Here is a 21,748-nt window from a genome sequence, read left to right as displayed (position 1 = left end):
CGCCAACGCGCTTTTCTTCCCAGCCAACTATGTCGTCCTTACGGATCCGGAATCGCTCATGTGCACTGCTGCTATATATACGCTGACAATAGTGTGGCATATCTCCTTTCACCTGGTCGTTATAAATACCTAAGGCCATCGACGTGTCGCCAGGTCTCCTTCCTTCGCGCTCACCCATGGCTCCCCTCACGTCTCTCTTGGTGGGCACTCTCGCTCTCGTGACATTGGCACTACTTCCAGACATCAACGCGAGGCAAATAAACCCTAGCACGGTAAATGCGAAGAGGCACGAAGCAGCAAGACGCTGGAGCAAGTCGGCACGCCGCGGCGGGCAAGCGAGACGGGCAGATTCGAAGAACATCACGTTCACGAACCCCAGGGCGTCTGGTGCGTCCATTCTTCACGTCCGCAACGTCGGGTTTCCCGGCGGGCGCGTGGGGGGCGCGCGCGGTGCTGACGCGTCGGATGGGGTTGCGCAGAGTTCTGGGTCGATGGGGCGACACTTCCTGAGGTCGATTTCGACATCGGCTCGTCGTGGTCCGGGTTATTGCCGATCAGCGGCGCGGCGAACGAGACGCGCGAGGTGCGTTCCTCTTTTCTCCTTCATGTTGTCATTTTTGCTGGGCTGAGGCGGCGCGGGCCCAGTTGTTCTTTTGGTTTTTCCCGCCCGGTCCGGAGGGGAGTTTGGATGACTTGATATTTTGGTATGTTGCACTCCCGCTTTCGTTCCATACAGGACGAGCTGATTGTTCTGCGCGTTGTCAGGACAAATGGCGGCCCAGGCTGTTCGTCGCTCGAGGGCGCGTTTCAGGAGAACGGGGTGCGCTGAGAATATCCTTTCTCTCACGCGATCCAACATTAATATTTGCTTTTGTGTTCTTGCTTTTGTGTTTCCTTGTGTGGTACCTTGCTCTTTTGTGTTTGATGCCCAGCCTATCACTTGGTCCTGGGGCCAAGCCAAGGCCACGCAAAACGAGTTCAGCTGGACCAATCTCTCTAGTATTCTATTTGTTGAGCAACCCATCGGTACCGGGTTCTCACAGGGCACACCTACCGCGCGCGTACGTTGTTTCTTTTGTTGAAGATACATGACTGACAAAATTATGGCGCGGAACACAGAACGAAGATGATGTCGCGGCGCAACTCGTCGGGTTCTTTCAGCAGTTCCTGGAGGTCTTCAGCGAGTTGAAGGGCAAAAAGTTCTATGTGACTGGCGAAAGCGTGGGTCTTTTGTCTTCTCACCGACATGTTAGATACTCATAGATTCAACGATAATGTAGTATGCCGGGATGTACGTGCCATGTAAGCTGATTCGTCCAGTATACATATCGAATGATAGGCTGACGTCATAGCAGACCTCGCTAACTACATTTACGAGCATCCTGGCGAGCTCGACTTACATCTGCAGGGTTTCTGGGTTTCCGATCGTACGTCCACCTGTGTCTTTGGCAACCGCACCGTTTTCTTGTAAGACTGATTCACATTGCTTCTACGTGTAGCTGTCCTTGGCTGGGACGTCGTGCAAACCCAAATCCCGGCGGTGAAATTCGTACACAAGTACGAAAACGTATTCGCGTTTAAGTATGTCCTGTTCGCAATCAAATACTGCCTTACCGTTGACCCCCGTTTGATTTGCATAGCCAGACGTTCCTCGCGCAGCTCGACTCGATGGCTGAACAGTGCAACTACGCGGATTACTTCGATAAGTTTGTGACTTACCCGCCTACTGGCCTGCTGCCGTTGCCTGGCAGCTCAGTCGAGGCGGACGATGGCTGCGACGTCTGGGATGCGATCTTTGAAGCGGCGCTCCTTGTGAACCCTGCGTTCGACATCTATAGAATTTTCGATACCGTACGCTCAGAGTCCGTTTCTCGTTCTCTGCTCTCTGATTCGAGAGCCGTGGGTTTTCCTCCCAGTACCCGATCTTGTGGGACGTCCTAGGGTTTCCAGGCTCGTTTGCCCAGACACAGGTATCGCCGCTCTATTTTGATAGGCTGGATGTCAAGAAGGCGCTACACGCGCCGACGGACGTGGAGTGGGCAGAGTGCTCTGACGTCAACGTGTTTCCCCGTGGGGATGCGAGCTTGCCGCCCGCATTTACGGTGCTTCCGAACGCCATTGAGAAGAGCAACCGCAGCGTGATCGTCCACGGTCTGGCCGACTTTATCTTGATCGCTGAAGGGTGAGTCTCCTTTAAGCGTGAGGCTGCGTCGTGCACGACTGACCTTTGGAGCGCGGTGTTTGCACGCCGCACAGAACAAGGATCGTTCTTCAAAAGTAAGCGCCGCATCACCTTGTCTGATAAAGGTGTAATGACGGATCAACAACCCTTCTCGCTTAAATTCTCTTCGTCTTAGTACGACCTGTAAGTCCGCTCTATTTACGGTTTCTTATTCCGCATAAGGCACGCTGAATAATTACGCCTTCTATTAGGGGCCGGCAAGCAGGGCTTCCAGACGCCCATCCAGAACGATTCTTTCATCGTTGATGGCGTCGGCGCGCTTGGGAACATGCACTCAGAACGCGGGCTGACCTACTTCGAAGTAGCGCTCAGCGGGCACATGTGCGTTTACCGTCCGGTTCTAGTTTCCCCATTGGTCACTCACTCTGTCCGTTCTATTCGTTGCTGCTGCGGTGCAGGGTCCCACAATTCTCTCCCATGGTATGCTATGACCGGTCTTTGTTTGCGTCGCGCCTGTACTGACGGCGTTCATTTTTCTCTGCGACCATCATGTTTCGTGTGTACAGGCGGGAATGCAGATAATGCAGTACTTGATGGGTTTCAGGGAGAGCCCATAGAATGGTGAAGTGTTCGTAGGGCTGGATGTAGTGCATGTAACAACGTAGTTGCCTTGGTCATTATTGATTGTTCCAAAACGTGTCTTGTGAGAGCAACGGTGCTTGATGGACCAGTGCAAGCGCTATGGGAAGCCAGATCAACGCTTCGATGTTCTGGCAGGCCTGATCTCTGCGGGCGCCTAGCATCAATCTCTGCGGGCGCTTGGAGGAGCCGAGAGCGTAATTACATAAGCAACGCCTCAGCCCTGGGTCGGTGGGTCATCGTGGGAAAATGCATCGAGGCTCAAAGACTGGCAGAAAACAGAACAGGCGCCAATTCCCCTCTTGCTCCTCGACCACAACCATGTCTGACCTTGACGCTGACCTCTACGCAGGTGCGCCGCTGCGTTCTTTTCGATGCTGTCTCGCCGTGCTGACCCGCTTTTCGTCCACTACGCAGATTTGTATGGCACCGACGATGCTGACTTCGTGGCTGACCCTACTGTCAAGGTGCCGCCCGCGCATGAAGAAGCCCAGGAACCAACATCACAAGCTATCGACAAAACCTCAGACTCGGCAATTCCATTGCACTCACGGCCTGTAAAGGCGGATCCCCCAGAAGAGCCCTCATCCGCGCCGACGACACCCACCACGGCTCCTGTTTCCTCGGCGCCTGTTGCATCCTCCAGCACTACCCTAGTTCCGAAACCGGAGTCGGCTGACTCGACCGGTGGACAGCCGCAATCGACCGCTGCCACGCCCGTGCCTGCCCTCGTGACGCAACAGATACCGACCTACCAGGAGCCCTTAGAGGACGACTACCATGCCTCCTATGGAGGCGCCGCGAACGGTGGTTACCAACAAATATCGGTCCAAGAGCGGTCAATTAGACCCTCCGAGATGAAAGACGAAGGGTGAGTGGGAATGCTCTAGTCTATACTCACTTTATGTGTCTAGGAAGTATAGTTGGAAGGGGTCGCTAGCAGTCACCATTATGTTTTACCGTCGTACCGCGTAGCTGGCCTTGGATATATGGAGCGCGCGCGACAGCGTTGTTGTAGTCGTTGCCTAGCATTATGCCCCCGCTGTCGTGTCGCCTAGGACTAGCGCTAGCTTCTACCGTCGCACTCTAGGTCTAGGCTAGGCTAGCACTACACACGAAACATGCGCTGTTGACCAGTATAGTCACCTTATCTCTCTTTTCCCCTTTGCGCCGTGACCTCATGTTTTAGGCTACTGGCACTAATAGTGATCTCTGCTTTTTCTATGTCCACGTCGCTCGTGCATCTATCCGTGCACCTTGAACGCAAATGCCACCGCCACGCTGTATCACAATGTCTCACCGACAACTCTGTATTGCTATCATGATACGCCCGCGCATATAGCAAGATGTTCATAGGGGGTCTCAATTGGGATACTACAGATGGTACATCGTATGACTCTGCTCCTGTACATTCCATAGAGCTAAATAGTATCTTTTATTTTACCTTGTATCCATAGACTCGTTGAGAAAGTACTTCTCCCAGTTTGGCAAGGTCGACGCATGCACCATCATGCGCGACGCCGCCGGCCGCTCGCGGTGCTTCGCATTCCTCACATTCGACGACCCGGCGTCTGTGAATGCGGTCATGGTCCGGGAGCATTTCCTGGATGGAAAGATTGTGAGGAAGCCCTTTTCTTCGTCCTGCGCGCCCGCAGAATCGATAGGCGCCGGCCATGGCTGACATCTCGCTCCCCTGATAGATCGATCCCAAGCGCGCGATCCCGCGGCAGGAACACCAGCGTGCTACGAAGCTCTTCATCGGCGGCCTTGCGGGCAGCGTCACCTCCGAGTCGATGCGTGAATTCTTCTCACAGTTCGGTAAGGTGGTGGACTCGACCGTCATGCTAGATCGGGAGACGGGACGGAGCAAGGGCTTCGGATTCGTGTCGTTTGAAGACACGGATGTGACGCCCTTCCTCGGCTTTGGAAACCTGGAGATCGACGGCAAGATGGTGAGTGGCCTGCTCTTTTTTTTTGTAGCGGAAAACGCGCTGTCTTCGCTAAGCGCTGGATTGCTGACTTTAATCTTCTGCTTTGGCGCCGTCGCAGATCGATGTCAAACTGGCACAGCCGCGCTCCCAGCGTGATAATTTCGAAGAGAACGGAAGGGGCCGCGGTGCGGGCCCAAACTTTGGCGGCGGCGGCGGATATGGCGCCCAGGGCGGCGGAATGGGGGTAGGTGTCGGTGCTGGCGGCGGCGGTAACGCCGGTCAGTATGGAAACCAGGCGGGCGCGCAGGTGACACCTCAAATGGGCAATACGCCTTTTGATCCGCAAGCGCTTGCGACGCTCTACACGCGCATCGCATCGTCCATGGGCGGCATCAACTCCATGATGGGCGGCGGGATGAATCCAATGATGGGCGGTGGGATGAACCCGATGATGGGGAACATGGGAGGTGGCATGGGAGGCATGGGCGGCGGAATGGGCGGCGGGATGGGTGGTGGCATGGGCATGGGCATAGGCATGGGAGGTGGCGCGCAGAATATGGGCATGGGCATGGGCATGGGTCGGGGCATGGGTCTGACTGCCGATCCGCGGCTCGGGATGGGAAGGGGTGGGCCTGCAGGTGGGGCAGGGGGCATTGGGCCGAACGTGCCAAAGGGACCGCGAGCAGCAAATGCGCAGGGCGGTGGACAGGGCGTCGGGCCCCAACGTGCCGCCCCGCGTGGCCAACACGGCTACCACCCTTATTCGCGTTGAGAGACGGGGGTACCAGCACGACGGACGACTCCTGCGCCACCCCTTTCCGCGGATCTATGGACTTCTGGTACGGTCTCGCTTTCTACCTCGATATTTGCGTTTTTATGCAGCCTGTCGAAAGCTGTGAAAATTGTGTACGCGACGTGTCAGCTCTTCTCGAGTTACTGTCAGGTCCTGTCGTTCTATCTTGTATTATTCGTTGCCTTCGCTTTACACTACCGTAGTCGCGGATGCTATATAGTATGTCCCTGCTCTTCAGCATTGGTATTTAACAGCGCGGGTGTTTGATGTTCACGCTGGATAGCCATATATGCAGACTAATTTGCCCTCGTGCGGTCGCTCGCAGATATCTCGTATGGTAAAAACCTTATAGTAAGCGACGACTTCGACTGCAGCCTCAATGTACGGGACAACTCCTATCATGTGATAACATGTACGTTAAGTATTTGATAACATACACGTTGCGGACGCGTGCCATATTTAAGTCGGCTATTGCGGTCATCCCCGGGACCCACAGACACCCACGTCTCCCAATCCATCAATCAAAACGGAATGTTTCCCTTAATATCTTAACCTGGCTAGAGCGAGCGCTGATGTCGACAACCTCTCCAGTGACTATGGTCGCATCCGACACCATTGTCCTTCCACTGGAACTCTTGGAAGAAATATTTGACATCACAGCTTCATTGTCGACACAACCGTGTCTCATACTTTGCCTCGTATCGTCATGGGTTCACCGTCGGGTCATACCATACCTCATGAGCCAGATCGTTCTCGCCTCGTTCACCGCAACAGACTCATTCTATAACCAGCTCTTTTATACGCGACGCCGTGTAGGAAACCTAGTAGACCCTGTTTTACACATACGCGACCTTTGGCTCCCTGATGACTGCCCGCTGCTATCAAACATCTTCCTCGCGTGCAGAAACTTGCGCTGCGCAGCCATAGATATCCAAACACTCGAGGGGATGGACGCAGAGAAGCCAGGGGACCGTTAGCACGATTGCGATCTAGATCTACAATTGCGGGGCCAGGGGAGGATTCACAAATCCGAACACTTGATGAAGGCACACTACATTATGCGCAGGATCACGCATCTCCACCTTGTCTCCATCATCCCGGTTTTTCTGTTTGACCACCTCCCGCGTCTCACCCATCTGGCTATTCCATGGAATACCAGGACTTCGCCTATCGCAGTCCCACTAGCCCTGGCTTTGACGACTCTCAAGATGCTTGTCTTTGTGGTGGATACCCGCGCTATATTGTCGATTCAGGATATGGCCAAGGACCATACGAGGATGCTCTGGAGAAACTATGGAAGGGTTTGATATCTGGAGACAGATATGGGCAAGGTGAGGGAAGAGTGGGAGGACGAAGGTAAGGGCGGCAAGAGCCTCTGGGACCGTGCAATTCGGCAGACCACAGATTGGGAGAAGGTGAGTCATTGAGCTTCGTGACACTGGTGTTACTGTTCGTATTGATCATGCGACAGCGGAAATAGGAACAGCATTAGCAGGGTAGTAAATGGTTCAGATCCAACATCTCAATTCCCAGGTTATAGGCCCAACAGTGGCCCAACGTAGCCAGCACGGATACCATATCTAGTCGCGCTGGGAGACATTACGACAAAAGACTTCAGCACTCCCATTTCCACCATCATGATCATCATGCAGATCCATGGACTTGACGTACGATGTCGCTTCTTACCTAGTGCGTGTCAGCTTTTGCGCAATTGTCAGGTCTTCTGTCTTGTGTCATTCGCTGCCTTCGCTTTTCACTACTGTAGTTGCGGATGCTATACAGTATATTCTGCTTTCTAGCAGTATGCAACAACGCGGGTGTCTGCTGTTCACGCTGGATAGCCATATATACATACAGAATAATTTGCGCTCGTCTCCTCGCAAATATCTCACATCTTCACCTAGTAAGAAAATTATAAGCGACGACTTTGATTTTGACATATCGTAACGATAAATAGATTATTTGATAAAATAGGTGTTGTGTACGCGTGACATATTTGACTTGGTTATTTCTGTCATCTCCACGCCTTCCAATCCATCAATCAAAACGGAATGTTCCCCTTGATGAGCATATTTAACCCTGGTGAGAGCAAGCGCTGATGCTGACGACTTTCCTAGTAATCACTATGGTCGGTTCCAACACCGTCGTTCTTCCGCTGGAGCTTTTGGATGAGATATTTCGCATCTCAGCTTCGTTGTCGGCACAATCGTGTCTCACACTTTGCTTGGTATCATCATGGGTTCATGGTCGGGTCATTCCATACCTCATGAACAAGGTCGTCATCGCCTCGCTCATCACAGCAGACTCATTCTACGAACACCTCTTTAACGCGACCGCGTGTGGGAAACCTCGTAAACCCAGCTTTGCACATACGCGACCTTTGGCTCCCTGATAGCTCCTCACTTCCCTCTAATATCTTTCTCGCAAGCAGGAACTTGCGCCGCGCAGCCATAGATGTCCGAACACTCTACGGGCTGGACGCAGAGAGACCGGAGGACCGCGAGTTTGAACGCGACCTAAGTCTTACATTACGGGGAAAGGAGAAGATTCGCAAGTTCGAACACTTGATGAAGGCGCCTTACATGATGCGTAGGATCACACATCTCCACCTCGTCTCTACCGTCTCGGTTTCTCTGCTCGACCACCTCCTGTGTCTCACTCACCTGGCCATGACGTGGAGTACCGGCACCTCTCGTACCGTAGCCCCGCTCGCCCTGGCCTTGCCCACTCTTAAGATGCTCGTCTTCGTGGTGCATTCTCGCGCTGCAAGGCCAGTTAGGGAGATGGCTAAAGGATATACAAGTATGCTCCGGAGAAAGGAAGGGAGGGTCTGGTTCCTAGAGACAGATAAGAGCAAGTTGAGGGAAAATTGGGAATATGAAGGTAAGGGTGGCCCGAGCCTCTGGGACCGTGCGATACGGCAGACCACGAATTGGGAGGTGAGTCACTGTATTTTGTGATACTTCCATGTTGGTTTTGACCATGCGACTGGGACACAGCAACGCACAGGAGCATAGTGGTAAGAGATTCGGTTATGACATGTCAGTTACTAGTGCTGTCGACCTCTCATTTTATTACGGGCTGCCCAACATGGCCAGTGCGGGATTGATATGACTGTATGGCCCGGCCTTGTCATTCTGTCTTGTATTATTCGCTGCTTTTGCACCGTAATTACGGATGTTACATTTGCCTTATGTACGCGAAAGTGCGGGGGATCATGCACGCAAACATGTTGAGGTTGCCTTCAGCCGGGATCGCCATGTAGACAACCCATATTATCGCAAGACAAGTAATTTAAGTATTTGTTAAGAGTCACGCGGCTGAAGTTGTATAATTCAAGCGTCGAGCTCTGACGGTGCCTTGTCTCGAGACTCGCTCTGACCTGTGTATCAAGTTCATTGATCGGCAGTATAGTGAACTGCAGATTCGCAGTATACTGCATGAGTCAGTCAAAGGAGTTGAGTTTATTGTTGACCATCGAATGGCAGACAGCTGCGTATGATTGGACAGGAGTCCGACTAGCAGGTCATGCATCTCCCTCAGAGAAGCTCTATCTCCGAACCCATCAATCATAATAGAATGTTTCTCGTGTGAGTACAGCCCCGTGAGCGCGTTCAACCTTATTTAACCCCTGGTTTAGATTGAGCGCTGATACAAACGACCCTATCCCAGTGAACACCATGGTTGCATCCAGCGTCGTCGTCCTCACGCCCGACCATCCACCCCTTCCACTGGAACTCTTGGATGAGGTATTCCGCATCACAGCCTCGTCCTCGACGCAGTCCTGCCTCGCACTCTGCCTGGTATCTTCATGGGTGTATCGTTTGGTCATCCCATATCTCATGGACCAGGTCATCATCACCTCGTTCCCCAAAGCAATCTCACTCCGTGACCATCTCTTTCCTTCTCTACCCCGTGTAAGAAACATCGCAGACCCCGTTCTGCACATACAAGGCCTTTGGTTGCCTGATCACATCTCGCTACCACCAAGAATCTTCCTCGCGAGCAAGAACTTGCGTCGCGCAGCTATTCACGTCCAAGCACTCTGCAATCTAGCTTCGGAATGTCCCTTAGACCTGGATAGTAACCGCGAGCTTGATCACGACCTAGACTTGACATTGCTGGGAGGAGGGAAGTGCAACTATGAACACTTGACGAAAGCACGGTTTTTGATGAGCAGGGTCACACGCCTCCACCTCGTTTCCAATGCTCCGCCCCTGCTTTTCGATAATCTACCACATGTCACCCATCTGGCCAGCACGTGGACGTTTTCCGTTCATGATGTGGAACTATTTGTCACAGCTCTGCCAGCCCTCAAGGTCCTCGTCTTCGTGATAGATACTCGTTTCACGTCGTCGTTTCAGAAATTAGCCAAGGACTGCATCTATAGGCTTCGGAAAAAGGAGCAGTGGGTTTGGTTTTTGGAGGCAGATAGGAGCGAGTTGAGGGCAGAGTGGGAAGATGAAGCTAGGGGTGGCGAGAGCCTCTGGGACCGTGCGATACGGCAAACCACGAATTGGGAGAAGGTGAGTTACTGTGGTTTATGTCGCCGGTTTTCTTTTGCTGATCATATTTATGCGACACGGAAATAGGAACGTGCGGTAGCATAGTGTTAGTATGCTGTCGAGACGCTTTAGGCATGATAATTGAGTTTTCCGGTTTTGGGTATCATTCGAGTTCTTAGGTTGTGAGTATGCCCTCGACCTCCAGTTATTCGGATGCTGATCAGCCAGTTCAATCAGAATTTATTTGCTGTCATCTCTGGGACTTTCGAGACGATGTTGTACTGTATCGTGTATCATCGGTGGGCCATGTCATGATTGTTCTGATTTCTCCAGGTTCATCCAGGCCGTCCCATGGGATTACTGCTGCCAGTCTTGCGTGTGATCTGCTCCATTTAATTTCAATCGTCAATGACTTTTTTACACGTCCACGAAGCAGCATTGATCCCAACCCATCACCTGCCCCTTGTCCGTCACACCTTGTACGTAAAACCTCACCGCCTTTGTGCTCTGGACGCTCTCCGGCAACATCTCCCGCTCGACATACAGCCTATTCGCTCTCCCATCCAACCCGGTCGTTCCTATAAAGGAAGCCTGTTCCGGCCCTTCCACCCTGCCGTCTGCGAGATGCGCCTGCACATATACGTTGAAGTACAGGAAAGATGGGAACCAGTGGTCAGCGGTGTCGAGTAGCCAGACGGGTTTGGGGTCCTCGACGGCCGGAATGGATGGCGGTGCGGATGGGCCAAAGGTGGCCGCGACCTCCCATGTCAGAGCGCCAGCTAGGCTTGCTGCGCTTGGGCGATCGAAGTCGGCCCAGAGGATGCGCGCGCGCGCCGGAGATGCGTCAGTGGAAGGTGGGCTCGGGTAGACGCTCATCTGACCCAGCAGAATCGAGAACGAGGATGGTTCTGAGGGGTCTTCCGCGGCGAAGCCGACTATGAGGCCCATGGACACGTCTTCAGCGGCGTCCGATGTGAACTGCAGCGAAAGTTTTGTCCACCCGTTGAGTAGAGTCTCTATCGATGACACCGGAGTGTCGCCGTTCGGGAGTTTGACGGAGAGACCGACGTCGAGGCTGTCGCTCTCAGTCTTGAAGACTACGTACGCCTCGTATGATTTTCCGGGGGTCACGGACAGGGACTGGATCGGCAGCCAGGCGACTCGGAAGAAGGCGTCCTCAGCGGAGGAGCCTGGAATGGCAAAGGTCACTTCTAGCGAATTGCCCCCCATCCAAGCCTCGTCGAAGCGGAAGACGCAGCGCGCTTCGGGGAGCGCGTCCACCCGGTCCGTGTCCTCCCAGGTCAGCGCGGGGCGCGGCCACAGCAGATCGCCAATCGAGCCCTGCTTGTCCATGTCCGTCCAGCCGTCGTCACGTGCAAGGACCCGCGTGCCGCGCACGAACCACGCGGTGCCGATGCCGGGGCAGAACGTCGTGTGGAAGGGGAGCACGGCGGGGTCGGGCGGCGGCCTACGCTCGAAGAACGACACGAGCGGGCGGAAGGCGCCATGTGGGCACTCGGGCTCCCCTTCGCGGCGCGGCGCGGGCTTCACTTCGACCGCCAAGCCCGCTTGTTCCGGGCCCAGCCAGAGTAGCCGCTCGTACGCCCACCAGGCGGACCAGTCCCATCCTGGCTTGTCTTGCTCGCTCTCCCATGTCCACGCGGGGCCGAAAAGGGCGACGCTCATGCCTGTGGATGGAGGATCGATGTGCTCGAGGGCCCTGTAGCACCCCAAGCCTCCACCGCCGTGCGACCCGCGACCCCAGACATCGATGCCTGTGTAGACGTCCTGCACGGACTTGTTGCGCGTCAGTGAAGGATCGAGACTGAGTAGAAACTGCGTGGTCAAGGCAGGATAATGTGCAGGCCACTGAAATTCTCAAGGTATCAGGTACCGGTCTGCGTGTAGAGCGAACTTGGACGCACGGTGTAGTTTGTGAAGAAGCCTGTCGATGGTAGGAAGAACGGTAAATTATAGCTATTCAGGCGGTCTTGCCATCGAACCTGCCCTGTGAAGACGACGCTGTCGTACCAGATGACTTCAGTGTGAGGTCCCACCTTCGATTTCAGTTCTGCCTCCAACAGCGCGATCCACGCTGCCAGCGCGCGCGTTTGGCCGATACCACCCCCGGCACGCAGAGGAAATTCAAAATTCAGGAGGTATCCATCAAACCCGCGTTGAAGAGCGAGATCTGCCAAGAGGCGGGCGTAGTGCGGGGATGTGGGAACAGAGTCGTCTGCGGAGGGGGCGGCTGGGCCAGTTCTAGATTGAGGAAGGCGTCCGAAGAGCAGCCGAAGACTGTCGCCTTCGCTGGCTTCCCACTCGAATATCCTGCGCGAACGGGTCATCAGCAGAATAAGATGGTGTGGAAAGCGTGTTTACAATGTCCCGAGCATTTTGACGCCTTGTCGATGGGCAGCAGTGGTCCATCCTGATGGCGGGATCGTTACTCGATGATGCGAGAAACTGTATGGTGTTAGGGTAGAGTGTATTGGATGTGTAGGCACATACTAAATGAAGGTATCACACCAAGGCCAAAAATTAAAGGTGTACGAGAATGCAGAGGGACTTTCGGTATAGCCTCCCTGTTATAAGCCGGCAACGAGAGCAGCCAAAGTCACTCTACCATTCGACTCTTGTGATAACGACAGATGTACTTTATAATTATGACATATCTTCTCAGGAGTCAGAGCCTTCACGGAGATGCAGATCTCGCAGATCTTACCAGGAGCTTCCCTCCACGCGTGGCTGGGGAAGTGCGCGGGGTGCGGGGAAGATAGTCCAGCACATTTCGCAGTTTGGCGTTGTGGGACTTGTACCAAGTGTCTAGATCCGCAAGCGATGCAAAATAGGGCGATTCGTCGTGTACATTTTTCGAGGACAGTTCTTTGCCACGAAGCGGCATGTTGAAGAGCGTGAGGAAGCGGGCTCAGTGGAGGCTTTAGTTAAATATTTCGGATTTAGATTAGGGGGTAATGTAAGCCAATAATAGCAGGATGTGGCGGAACCTTCCCACGGCGGTTGGAGGCAAAGAGGCAACAGGCTGGTGGCAACTTTGGAGTTTCCCGTGTTGAATTCTTCGTCGTCTACACCGTGTGGCCTCCGTTTTCGTTAACTTCAACATTCAACTCGCAGGCAGGCACCATGACGGATGCACCGCAGACACCTCAACTGCAACCACCTGGAACACCCCAAGTTGCCGACATTTTCAATGCTCTTCAACAGCTCAATGTACCACCCGCGACACCGACAGATGCTTCCGCTGCTCAAAATGGCTCTCAGACACAACAAGACACAGGGCAGATGACCGTGGATCCTCCGTCCGAATGGGAGCTACTGAACGCACAACTTGCGGAGAAAGCGCATGATCCTGAAGGCTGGAACAATTTCATCAACATGGCAGAGGGGTCAGGCGACCTGGATAAGATCAAAGAGGCGTATGAGGCTCTGTTGAAGATGTATCCCAACACAGTCAGTGAGGCTTTCGTGCGAGTGCTACATCGACTGATGCTTTGATAGGCTTCGGCGCAAATTGCATATCTCAACCATTGCCTGAATCCTGGGTCGTTCAAATTCGCCGAGTCCTTGTTCGTGCGGTTCTTGCGGACCTCACCGTCTGTTGACCTTTGGAGATTCTACTTGACATATGTCAGGTCAGTCGATCGTGTACCTGTGTTCGGTTCCATCACAAACTGAGCGGTGTGTATGTACAGGCGGCTGAACTCGGGGCCCGACGCCCGCGAAATCATCCGCAAGGCATATGACTTTGCGTTGAACCACGTAGGTCAAGATAAGGACAGCGGTGACATCTGGACAGCATATATCCAATTTTTGCGCTCTGGCGAGGTGTGTGATACTTACTTTTCTGAGCTTGCGAGACAGGTTCCGGCATCATCATGTTTCTACTGGCGTAAATCGATTTTCTTTTGTATTTGCCCCAGCGACAGAGTGATCCGTAGGCGCGTGCGTGTGTGAAGATCGAGTTTGCTTGTCGGTTTCTTCCCTGCTGCTGTCTCTGCTTCTGCCGCTCGCGTGTGACAGATGCGTAAAACCTCCAACGCCAACCCGTTGAACCTGTCTCAACTGTTCGTGCTGACTGCGATTACAGACTAGCTCCACCTGGGAGGAGCAGCAAAAGATGGACGCGCTGCGCAAGGTGTACCACCGCGCGGTGCAGATCCCCCTCGAGAACGTCGAGGCGCTGTGGCAGGAGCTCGAGGCCTTCGAGAATGGACTGAACAGGATCACGGTAACTGCCACTAGCTGCACGTGCGACTTGTGTGAACTGACCGATGGAAGCAACTTAGGCTAAGAAGTTTATGAACGACCTGTCGCCTTCGTACATGCAAGCTCGCACTGTCTTGCGTCAACTACAACGGCATCTCGGACCGCTTTTCCCGCCACCACCTTCTTCGTCGACCGCGCGTCCGCCGTTGTACCTTCCGCCACTGCCGACGTTCAATGCGGCAGAGAGGGCGCTCGTTGGCGCCTGGAAGAATTATCTGCGATGGGAAGAGAGTAACCCGTTGGAGATTGAAGAAAAAGATAAGGCGGCGTTGATAACGCGAATTCAAGGCGTTTATCGCAAGGCTGTCATTCGCATGCGATTTTTTGGTGAAATCTGGTATGGGCTGTCTATATTTTGTGCATTATTACATCTGACGACGTCTTCAAGGTACATGGCATTTATGTGGACCAACAGCGTGGGCAAGACGGAGGAAGCTATTAACTTATTGAAGTCAGGTATCGAAGCGAATCCCTCTAGGTATTTTTATTTGTATATTCTTGCATGACCAAGTACTGATGTTGGTGTGTCTAGCTTCCTTCTCAACTTCGCATACGCCGAGACGCTCGAGGTGGCCCAAAACTTCAGTGAAGTACACGCCGTTTTCGATAGATTCCTGGAGGTCCTTCGGCGTGATCTCGAGGCCCTGGAGACCCGCATCAATTCTGCCGGCTCGTCCAACTCTAACTTGGCAATCAACGATTCTCAAGCAGATACGACGCTTCCGAATGAGGGTGGCACGCAGTCGAACTCGGGCTCGTTCCAGACGCAGCCAGCGGACGACAAGCCGCCCAAATCGAGGGAGCTTGCTGATCGGAGGACGGAGTATGGACTCGTATGGACAATGTACATGCGGTTCGCGCGGCGAGCAGAGGGCCTTAAGTCGTTCAGAGCTGTTTTTGCCAAGGCACGCAGGGATAGGTGGACCCCATGGCAGATTTACGAATCGGCAGGTGCGTATTTGATCATCTTTATAACCCGCTATTCTCGCTCCAACGATTTATGCATGTTCAGCTCTTGTGGAGTATCATTGCATGAAGGACGCTGGTGTGGCTGGGCGCATTTTTGAAAAGGGGATGGAGACCTTTGGGGACGAAGTCGACTTTGTAATACACTATCTCACTTTCCTCCTCTCTCTCAACGATGAAAACAGTACGCACGTCTCACCGTTTTCTTCAGCTCATCGTTGACGGTTCTTCAGATGCGCGAGCGCTGTTTGAGCGCGTTATTAATGCCTTCCCTGCCGATCGTGCCAGACCGTTGTGGGAGCGATGGGCTCGTCACGAATATCAGTATGGCGATCTGGCTGCAGCACAGAAGCTCGAAAAGCGAATGGCCGAAGTCTACCCGACCGGTAGGTTTCTTCCTGCTGATTGAAGATCGCGGTGTTGATCCTCTTGTTCATCAGATCCTCCGATCAAAAGGTTTGCCCAACGACACACCTATCATTCCACGGATGCGATCGCCGCTCGGGATCTTGGCGTCGCAATGGCTCGCCAGGCTACTGGTACCAGCAGCTCAGGATCTAGCGGATCGCTCGGCCGTACGGATACTCAGAGCTCCATCGGCGGACCTACCATGACCCCGAACCCCAGCCAGAACTCGCACCCGGCGCCCCCAGTGCACAGGCGGCCCCCTACCCCCGAGCACAAGAGGCGCGACGATAGCCATATTCCGGTACACAAGCGCCAGAGGACCGCATCTCCTGGGAGAGACAGGGATCGTTGGGAAGGACACCCCCGCCGACGGTACGGCAGTCCGACCTGGGATCGCGAACGCGAGCGGGAGGGCCCGCCTGGCCGAAAACCTGTGAAGGAGAGCGAGGAGGAAAAGGGCGTGACAATACCGGCTGTATTGTCTTGGTTCATCGGCACGCTTCCCATGCCTGCTTCTTTCGACGGTGAGTTCGGTCCACTCTCGAGGCATGCCACGTGAAAGCTGATCTTGCCTCGCGGTCAGGGCCTATATTCCGCACGGACGACTTGATGCAGCTCTTCCGGAATGCTGTCATCCCGAGTGTGAGCGGGAGAGCTCGGTCGCCTCCACCGCCACCTCGAGGAGGAGGTTCGTTCCTTGGTTCCTGGTCGGGAATCTTTTCACTGACTCTGTTTGTGCAGCTGGACGACCGCCGCCAGATTATGGACCGTATCAGGGTCCCGGAAGTGGAAAACGTCGATACTGATGTTGTTTTGACACTCTTAGCACCCTTAGCCAAAACAGAAAGCCATGTAAAAGTCGTTTCAGTCGAAGTGCACTCGTGCAACTTGGGGTTTTTGTCAAGTCGGGTGGATGAAAGTCTGTGAAGGTAATGGGAGACCCATCTTGATTTCCAGTAGCTCCTTTTACTTTCGCGTGATTTTTGTTGACCAAGCTTGACGAAAACTTTGATCTTGCGACTCCCACTAAAACGACCGTTACATGTATCTCTCTTTTTACTGAGCATCAAACATGTCGATATTCCGAACTTTCTTCATGATATAGAAAATGTAGGAAGAACAAACGACTACTCTTGCATTTTCATACTGTAAGATCCAGCGAAGTATCATGCAGTCGGATGCAAGACGGACCGGCTTCAAGCCCCAAGACAATCAGCCGGAGTTGGTTTTGGAGGTAAGGACCACGAGAACCGCCCAATGCTCAAGTAGCGACAAATGAGGCGAACAAATTGGAGCATTCATAACATGGTATCAGTACCGGCCCTTAACCGATGACACACCACGAAGCTGAGGCGGAATCAAAGATGGCGAACGAGTCTATTCAATCAACGTCTTCAATGCCACCAAAATGGCCAAGTGCCCATGGTGATATGGGTGGAGCTGCGTGTTCTGATGGGCCAGCTTGGCCCACGATGAAGCGGGAGTGTGCAGACTGTGAGGATGCCTTTCTTGCCTCCTTCTGGGCCCTCTGTGCGGCGGTGGCCAGCTTTCTTTTCTGCTTCTTAACGAAAGATCGCAGTTCTTCGAGCGCTTCAGCCAGGTGATGCTTGCTGGGCTTGTCCGCCAGACTTCAGGGACACAGAGAGTTGAACTGATAAATATATGTCATGAGAAGGGTCAAAGACGTACCGAGCCAGCATCTCCTCGACGATATCCGTGGCATCCAAGAATGGCATCATCTGCACAATACCCTCGTACACCCTGACGAGACACCCGATACCGTTTTTGGCCGCCTGAGCGGTCTCCCGCCACCCGTCAAAGCGCTCCTTCAGCTTGGGTCTGAACTCGTCCCGCAGCTCCTCCAGATCCGGGTCGAGCGTATCCATATCGAGGAAGCCGATTGGGTCAGAGTCCATGTCGGCCGGTACGGGGATCGGGATGCCCATGATCATCGCGGCGAACGCCATCGGGTGCGGCGCGGCCGCTTCCGGGCTCATCACCGAGTCGATCCACTGCTCGACGCGCGCCTGGCGCGCGAGGCTTCCCTCTGGGAGCGCGGCGATCGTCTTCATTTCCACTATCTTTGCGGGGTCGGAGAGGTGCGAGAAGGATGCGAGCAGCCCGGCCTTGATCGCGCGGGCGGTGTCGAGCAATTCTCGCTCAATCATGGGGACCGCGCGCGAGCCGAATGTGCGGTTGGCGGAGACGACGAGGATGGCGTCTTGCAGTGCAGACGCGTCGCGCGGGCGGAGGAGGTGCGAGCCTTTGTCGAGCAGCCGGCATATCAGGTCAGGGCGGCTCTCGGTCGTGAAGACATTTAGCGCGCCAACAAAAGACTCGGAGCATGTGAGCGCACCCACACGTGCGAGCTCGATGAGCTGAAAGCGGGCGATTTCATAGTTGGACGTGACTCGGAGAACTGCTCTGTATAGCGAAGGATTGGGCGTGAGAGAAAACACGTTGGTGAGGTGTTGCTCTACGAGATAGCGGAGTGGGATCATTTGGGCGCTGGCGGATAGCGACCAATGGTCAGCATGAAAAGGACACTTGCGGGCGTGATCGCGGAAGTCTTCGTCTTCCGAATCGTCATCCTCCCACGCATCGTCATCGTCGCCAAAGTCAGTGTCGTCATCACAGTCGTCGACATCCTCGTCTTCATCTACATCTTCATCTGAGCCAGTCACTACAAGTAAATCTTCAGAAGTCAGCGAGTGAAAATATACACAAGACACACCTACGCGCCCGCCTGTAAGAATATATTCTAGTGATGTCCATCCCATGGCCCTATCAATAGCCTGGAGCATATCCGGAACTTGTTTCTTCTGAGCCTCACTGCCAGTTGCAAGCAACGTGAGAAAGAGATCGCGCCAGATCCACTGCAATACTTTGTTGATTTTGTGAGCGCCAGTAAGTTGAAAGGCTTTGATCGTCTTTCCCGATTTCTGCTTGATCACGGCCGAGATATACATGTTTCTGAACGCACACCCGCATCTGCAATGTGATTTCAGCAGATGGGCTGACGCAACGAGAAAGTTCGCGCACCCGCCATGATGAGGAGACAAGGCTGAAATTGTCCTTGCGACAAGCAGAAGGCATCGGTGCGCAAGCGCGAAGTTGGCCTGGTATTCATACACGACCGACCAGATATCATTCATCCAGCCAATCATACTGTCGACCATCTCTCCTACGATCTCATCGCGCCTGGAGCGATCCTTCAGCAGAGAGAGCTTTTGGTCCTTGTCTAGCTCAAGCATAAGGTCGTTGAGCTCAATTGCCCACGCGTCGTGTTCAAGTTTGGGCATCCCAGCGTAACGTTTCTCGCGTTTGGCGGCAACTGCAAGAACCTGCCTCGCGCGTTCCTTGGGCGCAGCATCGAGCAGAGGAAGTAAGTAGTTGTCGATGAGCTCTTTTTGGGCATCTATGGGCAACTTCTGGTATATTTCGGAGACTCTAAGCATGAGTGTCAACGCCATCTATCGAAAAACGATGAACATCCCGACGTACTTGGCACTTAGAAGAGGAGATCGACTGCTAGATGCAAGTGGCGGTGTAGAAGTCATAGCAGGCCACAGATGGATGTCCAAATAGACTGCAGCTGAGACTCAGTGTGTTTGGGGAGGTATTGAAGGCGCTAGCGGAATGTATAAAGTCTCCGACGCCGTGGCACACGATGGCGTAGTGCCGTGAGAATATCTCGGTTTACGTATGATGAACGCGTACACGTGATTTACACGCGTGCTGATGGAGGCGCGTCCTTACTTCGTTCAACTCGAACCACTTCCTCCTCTATACTCTGAACCACCTGTTCATCGCGACCACCGTGATATATCCCTGGAGATGTCCCCTGTAGCGCTAGAAGCCTCTCCTCCTGGCTCGGATGCCATTCCAATCTCGCTTGTACCATGGGAGGTACGAAACAACGGGAGTTCTGTGGGACCCAGTCCAGCTGCCTCTACGTCATCTCATGCTCAAGAATCAAAGAACGAAGTATCTCAGGTGGAAAGAAATACGCTCAGCATACCTGTGGTTCGACTGGACTCGCGTACGATCTCCGATGAGATGGCCGCCACTTTGTCCGTCAGCCTCCTTGGACACGTTCTCTTCCTCAAGAGCCAGATCCCATTGTGCGCGTGCCATTCATATCTTATATCTTCACTTTTTTCCCCTGATGGGATCTTGGAACTGACTTATGGTGTTCGCGTTCATCACAGTCCTGTGCAGCAACTCGCGCGCATGCCTGCGGGCAACTCTTCAAATAAAAAGGCCACGAAAAAACGGATAGAGTTCGCGGATGCTTTCGATGAGCTGTCTTCCCACCTACACACAACATTCACCGCCCTTTCGACTGCCTTTGCTAGAAATACCGCGCGGTACCTCGTGCCACAGCCTGAAAGCAACCATGGCGCGCCTTTGAGCGATCTCACTTCGACGGCACACTTGATGATCGCTTTGGGTCCGACTGCGGGGACGGTCAAGGCAAGGATAATCCTTACGATTGATGGTCTTGAAGTCAAAATATGGGGAACGCGAGAGGCCGTGCAACCATCCGCGTCTCCTGAAGAGGTAGGTGAAGAGAGCTTTGAAGAAGAAGAAGATGAACAGGTCGAGGATGAGGATTCCACCGATGAAAGTGAGAGTGAAGAATCGGTGAGCGAAGAAAGCGAGTCTGAGGATGAAGAGCAAGACGATTCAGAAGAAGAACAAATCATTGACAAGGACGAGGACGACTTTGCCGAGCTCCCACCAGACTCGCCCCCGCCCTCTGAACCTCATCCCTCTCGCGTCCTGTCCCCACTGCGTGACGCGACAAACACCTCTCGAGTGGCACCCCAGCACCCACCGCCTCCCAGGGCCTCGCCCCCGGCCTACACTGTCCCCCCGTCCATCCAAAACTCGGCTTCTTCCACGCCCATGCCTTCAAAGCCGCACCTCGCGCCCCCGCAGACGAAGTCATACGCGGAGCAACAGCAGATCTGGCGCAGCGCGACTAACCTCATGTCCCGCCAGCTCGTGAACGCGTGCGCCGAGGGCGACGGCATGGCCTGCGAGATGGGTGAGTGTCCATTTCGCCATTTGCCCCCTTCGGGCCTTTCAGATCTACGGAAATTGAATCTCGATGGTGGCAGCGCCGACGCAAACGCACATCCTCCTCCGCGCGCCGCGCCGCTTCTCGCATCCCGCGTGGCACCCCCGCCAAAACCTGACTTCCTCCCTCGACAAAGTGCTCGCGGACTTCCAACACGAGTCTGACCTGGACACTGCCGGCGACGCCGGTCCCACCAAACGGAAGAGGACGGGCATCAAGACGGAAGGCGTGCTGGTGGAGTGTACCGGCCGAGACCAGGGCAAGCCTGCGTTCGGGGCCAACGAGGTGCTCGGGAGCGAGGACGACGAGATGATCTGGTGGGCGTGGAACGGGCGCCTGACTGGCTTTTCGGAGTGGTGAGGCGCGAGATGGCGATAGAATTAGTGGAGGCCAGCGTGATGGATTTTCGGTTTTGGTAGAATGTACTACGGGTCTTAGCTTACTGAATTTACGCGAAAATTGTACAGGGCATTCATGATTAGCAGTAGCCTTAAGAAAATCTCTTAGAGTTTATCGGACCCGCGTGTGCAATGCAGAAGGTATCGTGCGGCATTGCACTGCGGCAAGTAGACGCAAAGGCAGGAGGGCAGGAATGGGCAGGACACTGGCGAACCTGTTGTCGATCACGTGCCAGAAAGCTTTGACACGTTGACGAATAAAAGCTGATATGCTCTCGCACCTGCATTTTGTCAAGTGGAAAACTGCTAGATTGTTCAACTCGATCCAAGCTTTTATATGTTTTGGCTAAATCGAACCTCGATATTTCTCTGAAGAGACCACGGGCCATGTACTTACCACAGGCCCATAACGAATCAAAGTGGACCGTTAGGATTATTGAGGTATGCATTGTGCAACGACCTCTCTGGGGCTTCCTGCGGCCCTGCAGCTCCCACAAGGGCATCAGGCCTGTCCGAATCCTACTCACAAATTGACATGTCTGTTTACGCCACA

At 53.9% G+C, this 21,748-nt stretch overlaps 12 protein-coding genes across 12 annotated transcripts; 10 read left to right on the top strand and 2 right to left on the bottom strand.

Moving 5' to 3' along the window:
• The first annotated feature begins 123 nt into the window (after positions 1-123).
• HETIRDRAFT_147022 (serine protease S10) lies at positions 124-2,877 on the top strand. The gene is made up of 16 exons (XM_009546093.1): positions 124-387; positions 480-583; positions 646-704; positions 766-820; positions 933-1,061; positions 1,120-1,221; positions 1,281-1,302; positions 1,356-1,427; positions 1,500-1,581; positions 1,641-1,851; positions 1,917-2,182; positions 2,257-2,277; positions 2,358-2,365; positions 2,434-2,563; positions 2,641-2,662; positions 2,749-2,877. The coding sequence occupies exons 1-16, from the start codon at positions 177-179 to the stop codon at positions 2,797-2,799; spliced, it is 1,545 nt and encodes a 514-aa protein (XP_009544388.1). The 5' UTR covers positions 124-176; the 3' UTR covers positions 2,800-2,877.
• Positions 2,878-3,142: 265 nt separating this feature from the next.
• On the top strand, positions 3,143-3,796 carry HETIRDRAFT_103262 (uncharacterized protein; the record flags this gene model as incomplete). Its single annotated transcript, XM_009546092.1, has 3 exons — positions 3,143-3,169; positions 3,235-3,692; positions 3,736-3,796. 3 exons carry the CDS (start codon positions 3,143-3,145, stop codon positions 3,794-3,796), a joined length of 546 nt encoding a protein of 181 aa, XP_009544387.1.
• Positions 3,797-4,164: 368 nt separating this feature from the next.
• Positions 4,165-4,908, top strand: HETIRDRAFT_312889 (uncharacterized protein; the record flags this gene model as incomplete). The annotated part of the gene is made up of 3 exons (XM_009546091.1): positions 4,165-4,204; positions 4,279-4,439; positions 4,522-4,908. Coding segments are annotated over 3 exons (588 nt in total), but the record flags the coding sequence as incomplete, so codon positions are not given.
• A 430-nt stretch (positions 4,909-5,338) lies between these two features.
• Positions 5,339-5,794, top strand: HETIRDRAFT_439341 (uncharacterized protein). The gene has a single exon (XM_009546090.1). It carries the CDS (start codon positions 5,442-5,444, stop codon positions 5,649-5,651), a length of 210 nt encoding a protein of 69 aa, XP_009544385.1. The 5' UTR covers positions 5,339-5,441; the 3' UTR covers positions 5,652-5,794.
• A 274-nt stretch (positions 5,795-6,068) lies between these two features.
• On the top strand, positions 6,069-7,426 carry HETIRDRAFT_408687 (uncharacterized protein). The gene is made up of 2 exons (XM_009546088.1): positions 6,069-6,960; positions 7,017-7,426. Exon 1 carries the CDS (start codon positions 6,142-6,144, stop codon positions 6,520-6,522), a length of 381 nt encoding a protein of 126 aa, XP_009544383.1. The 5' UTR covers positions 6,069-6,141; the 3' UTR covers positions 6,523-6,960; positions 7,017-7,426.
• On the top strand, positions 6,705-7,426 carry HETIRDRAFT_473485 (uncharacterized protein; the record flags this gene model as incomplete). The annotated part of the gene is made up of 2 exons (XM_009546089.1): positions 6,705-6,960; positions 7,017-7,426. A coding segment is annotated over exon 2 (225 nt), but the record flags the coding sequence as incomplete, so codon positions are not given.
• A 686-nt stretch (positions 7,427-8,112) lies between these two features.
• Positions 8,113-8,505, top strand: HETIRDRAFT_313768 (uncharacterized protein; the record flags this gene model as incomplete). Its single annotated transcript, XM_009546087.1, has 1 exon — positions 8,113-8,505. The coding sequence occupies one exon, from the start codon at positions 8,113-8,115 to the stop codon at positions 8,503-8,505; it is 393 nt and encodes a 130-aa protein (XP_009544382.1).
• Positions 8,506-9,073: 568 nt separating this feature from the next.
• HETIRDRAFT_416402 (uncharacterized protein) lies at positions 9,074-10,155 on the top strand (the record flags this gene model as incomplete). Its single annotated transcript, XM_009546086.1, has 3 exons — positions 9,074-9,135; positions 9,186-10,071; positions 10,138-10,155. The coding sequence occupies 3 exons, from the start codon at positions 9,074-9,076 to the stop codon at positions 10,153-10,155; spliced, it is 966 nt and encodes a 321-aa protein (XP_009544381.1).
• Positions 10,156-10,467: 312 nt separating this feature from the next.
• Positions 10,468-12,638, bottom strand: HETIRDRAFT_47693 (glycoside hydrolase family 85 protein; the record flags this gene model as incomplete). The annotated part of the gene is made up of 4 exons (XM_009544926.1): positions 10,468-11,919; positions 11,976-12,381; positions 12,433-12,516; positions 12,562-12,638. Coding segments are annotated over 4 exons (2,019 nt in total), but the record flags the coding sequence as incomplete, so codon positions are not given.
• Positions 12,639-13,353: 715 nt separating this feature from the next.
• On the top strand, positions 13,354-16,854 carry HETIRDRAFT_473483 (uncharacterized protein; the record flags this gene model as incomplete). The annotated part of the gene is made up of 12 exons (XM_009546085.1): positions 13,354-13,521; positions 13,570-13,703; positions 13,764-13,896; positions 14,159-14,299; positions 14,358-14,674; positions 14,726-14,815; positions 14,870-15,288; positions 15,350-15,487; positions 15,537-15,689; positions 15,744-16,235; positions 16,295-16,399; positions 16,453-16,854. 12 exons carry the CDS (start codon positions 13,354-13,356, stop codon positions 16,515-16,517), a joined length of 2,355 nt encoding a protein of 784 aa, XP_009544380.1. The 3' UTR covers positions 16,518-16,854.
• Positions 16,855-17,696: 842 nt separating this feature from the next.
• Positions 17,697-19,325, bottom strand: HETIRDRAFT_473480 (uncharacterized protein; the record flags this gene model as incomplete). Its single annotated transcript, XM_009546084.1, has 4 exons — positions 19,216-19,325; positions 18,754-19,161; positions 18,446-18,702; positions 17,697-18,394 (listed from the first exon to the last, which is right to left on the bottom strand). Coding segments are annotated over exons 1-4 (1,419 nt in total), but the record flags the coding sequence as incomplete, so codon positions are not given.
• A 223-nt stretch (positions 19,326-19,548) lies between these two features.
• Positions 19,549-21,157, top strand: HETIRDRAFT_313835 (uncharacterized protein; the record flags this gene model as incomplete). The annotated part of the gene is made up of 2 exons (XM_009546083.1): positions 19,549-20,764; positions 20,838-21,157. 2 exons carry the CDS (start codon positions 19,549-19,551, stop codon positions 21,155-21,157), a joined length of 1,536 nt encoding a protein of 511 aa, XP_009544378.1.
• Between the last annotated feature and the right edge of the window lie 591 nt (positions 21,158-21,748).

The sequence above is a fragment of the Heterobasidion irregulare genome, assembly GCF_000320585.1.
Source record: "Heterobasidion irregulare TC 32-1 unplaced genomic scaffold scaffold_03, whole genome shotgun sequence".
In the NCBI taxonomy this organism is placed as follows: Eukaryota; Fungi; Basidiomycota; class Agaricomycetes; order Russulales; family Bondarzewiaceae; genus Heterobasidion; species Heterobasidion irregulare.
The sequence above is the reverse complement of the archived record's forward strand: the minus strand, read 5'-3'. Positions and strand labels throughout refer to the sequence as shown.

Bases quoted from the DNA above. Each gene is read 5' to 3' on its own strand.
- HETIRDRAFT_147022 (XM_009546093.1), top strand. From the start codon at position 177: ATGGCTCCCCTCACGTCTCTCTTGGTGGGCACTCTCGCTCTCGTGACA. The intron at 705-765 runs GTATGTTGCACT...GCGCGTTGTCAG, and splicing joins TTGGATGACTTGATATTTTG to GACAAATGGCGGCCCAGGCT. The intron at 2,663-2,748 runs GTATGCTATGAC...TCGTGTGTACAG, and splicing joins TCCCACAATTCTCTCCCATG to GCGGGAATGCAGATAATGCA.
- HETIRDRAFT_439341 (XM_009546090.1), top strand. From the start codon at position 5,442: ATGCGCAGGGCGGTGGACAGGGCGTCGGGCCCCAACGTGCCGCCCCGC.
- HETIRDRAFT_408687 (XM_009546088.1), top strand. From the start codon at position 6,142: ATGGTCGCATCCGACACCATTGTCCTTCCACTGGAACTCTTGGAAGAA.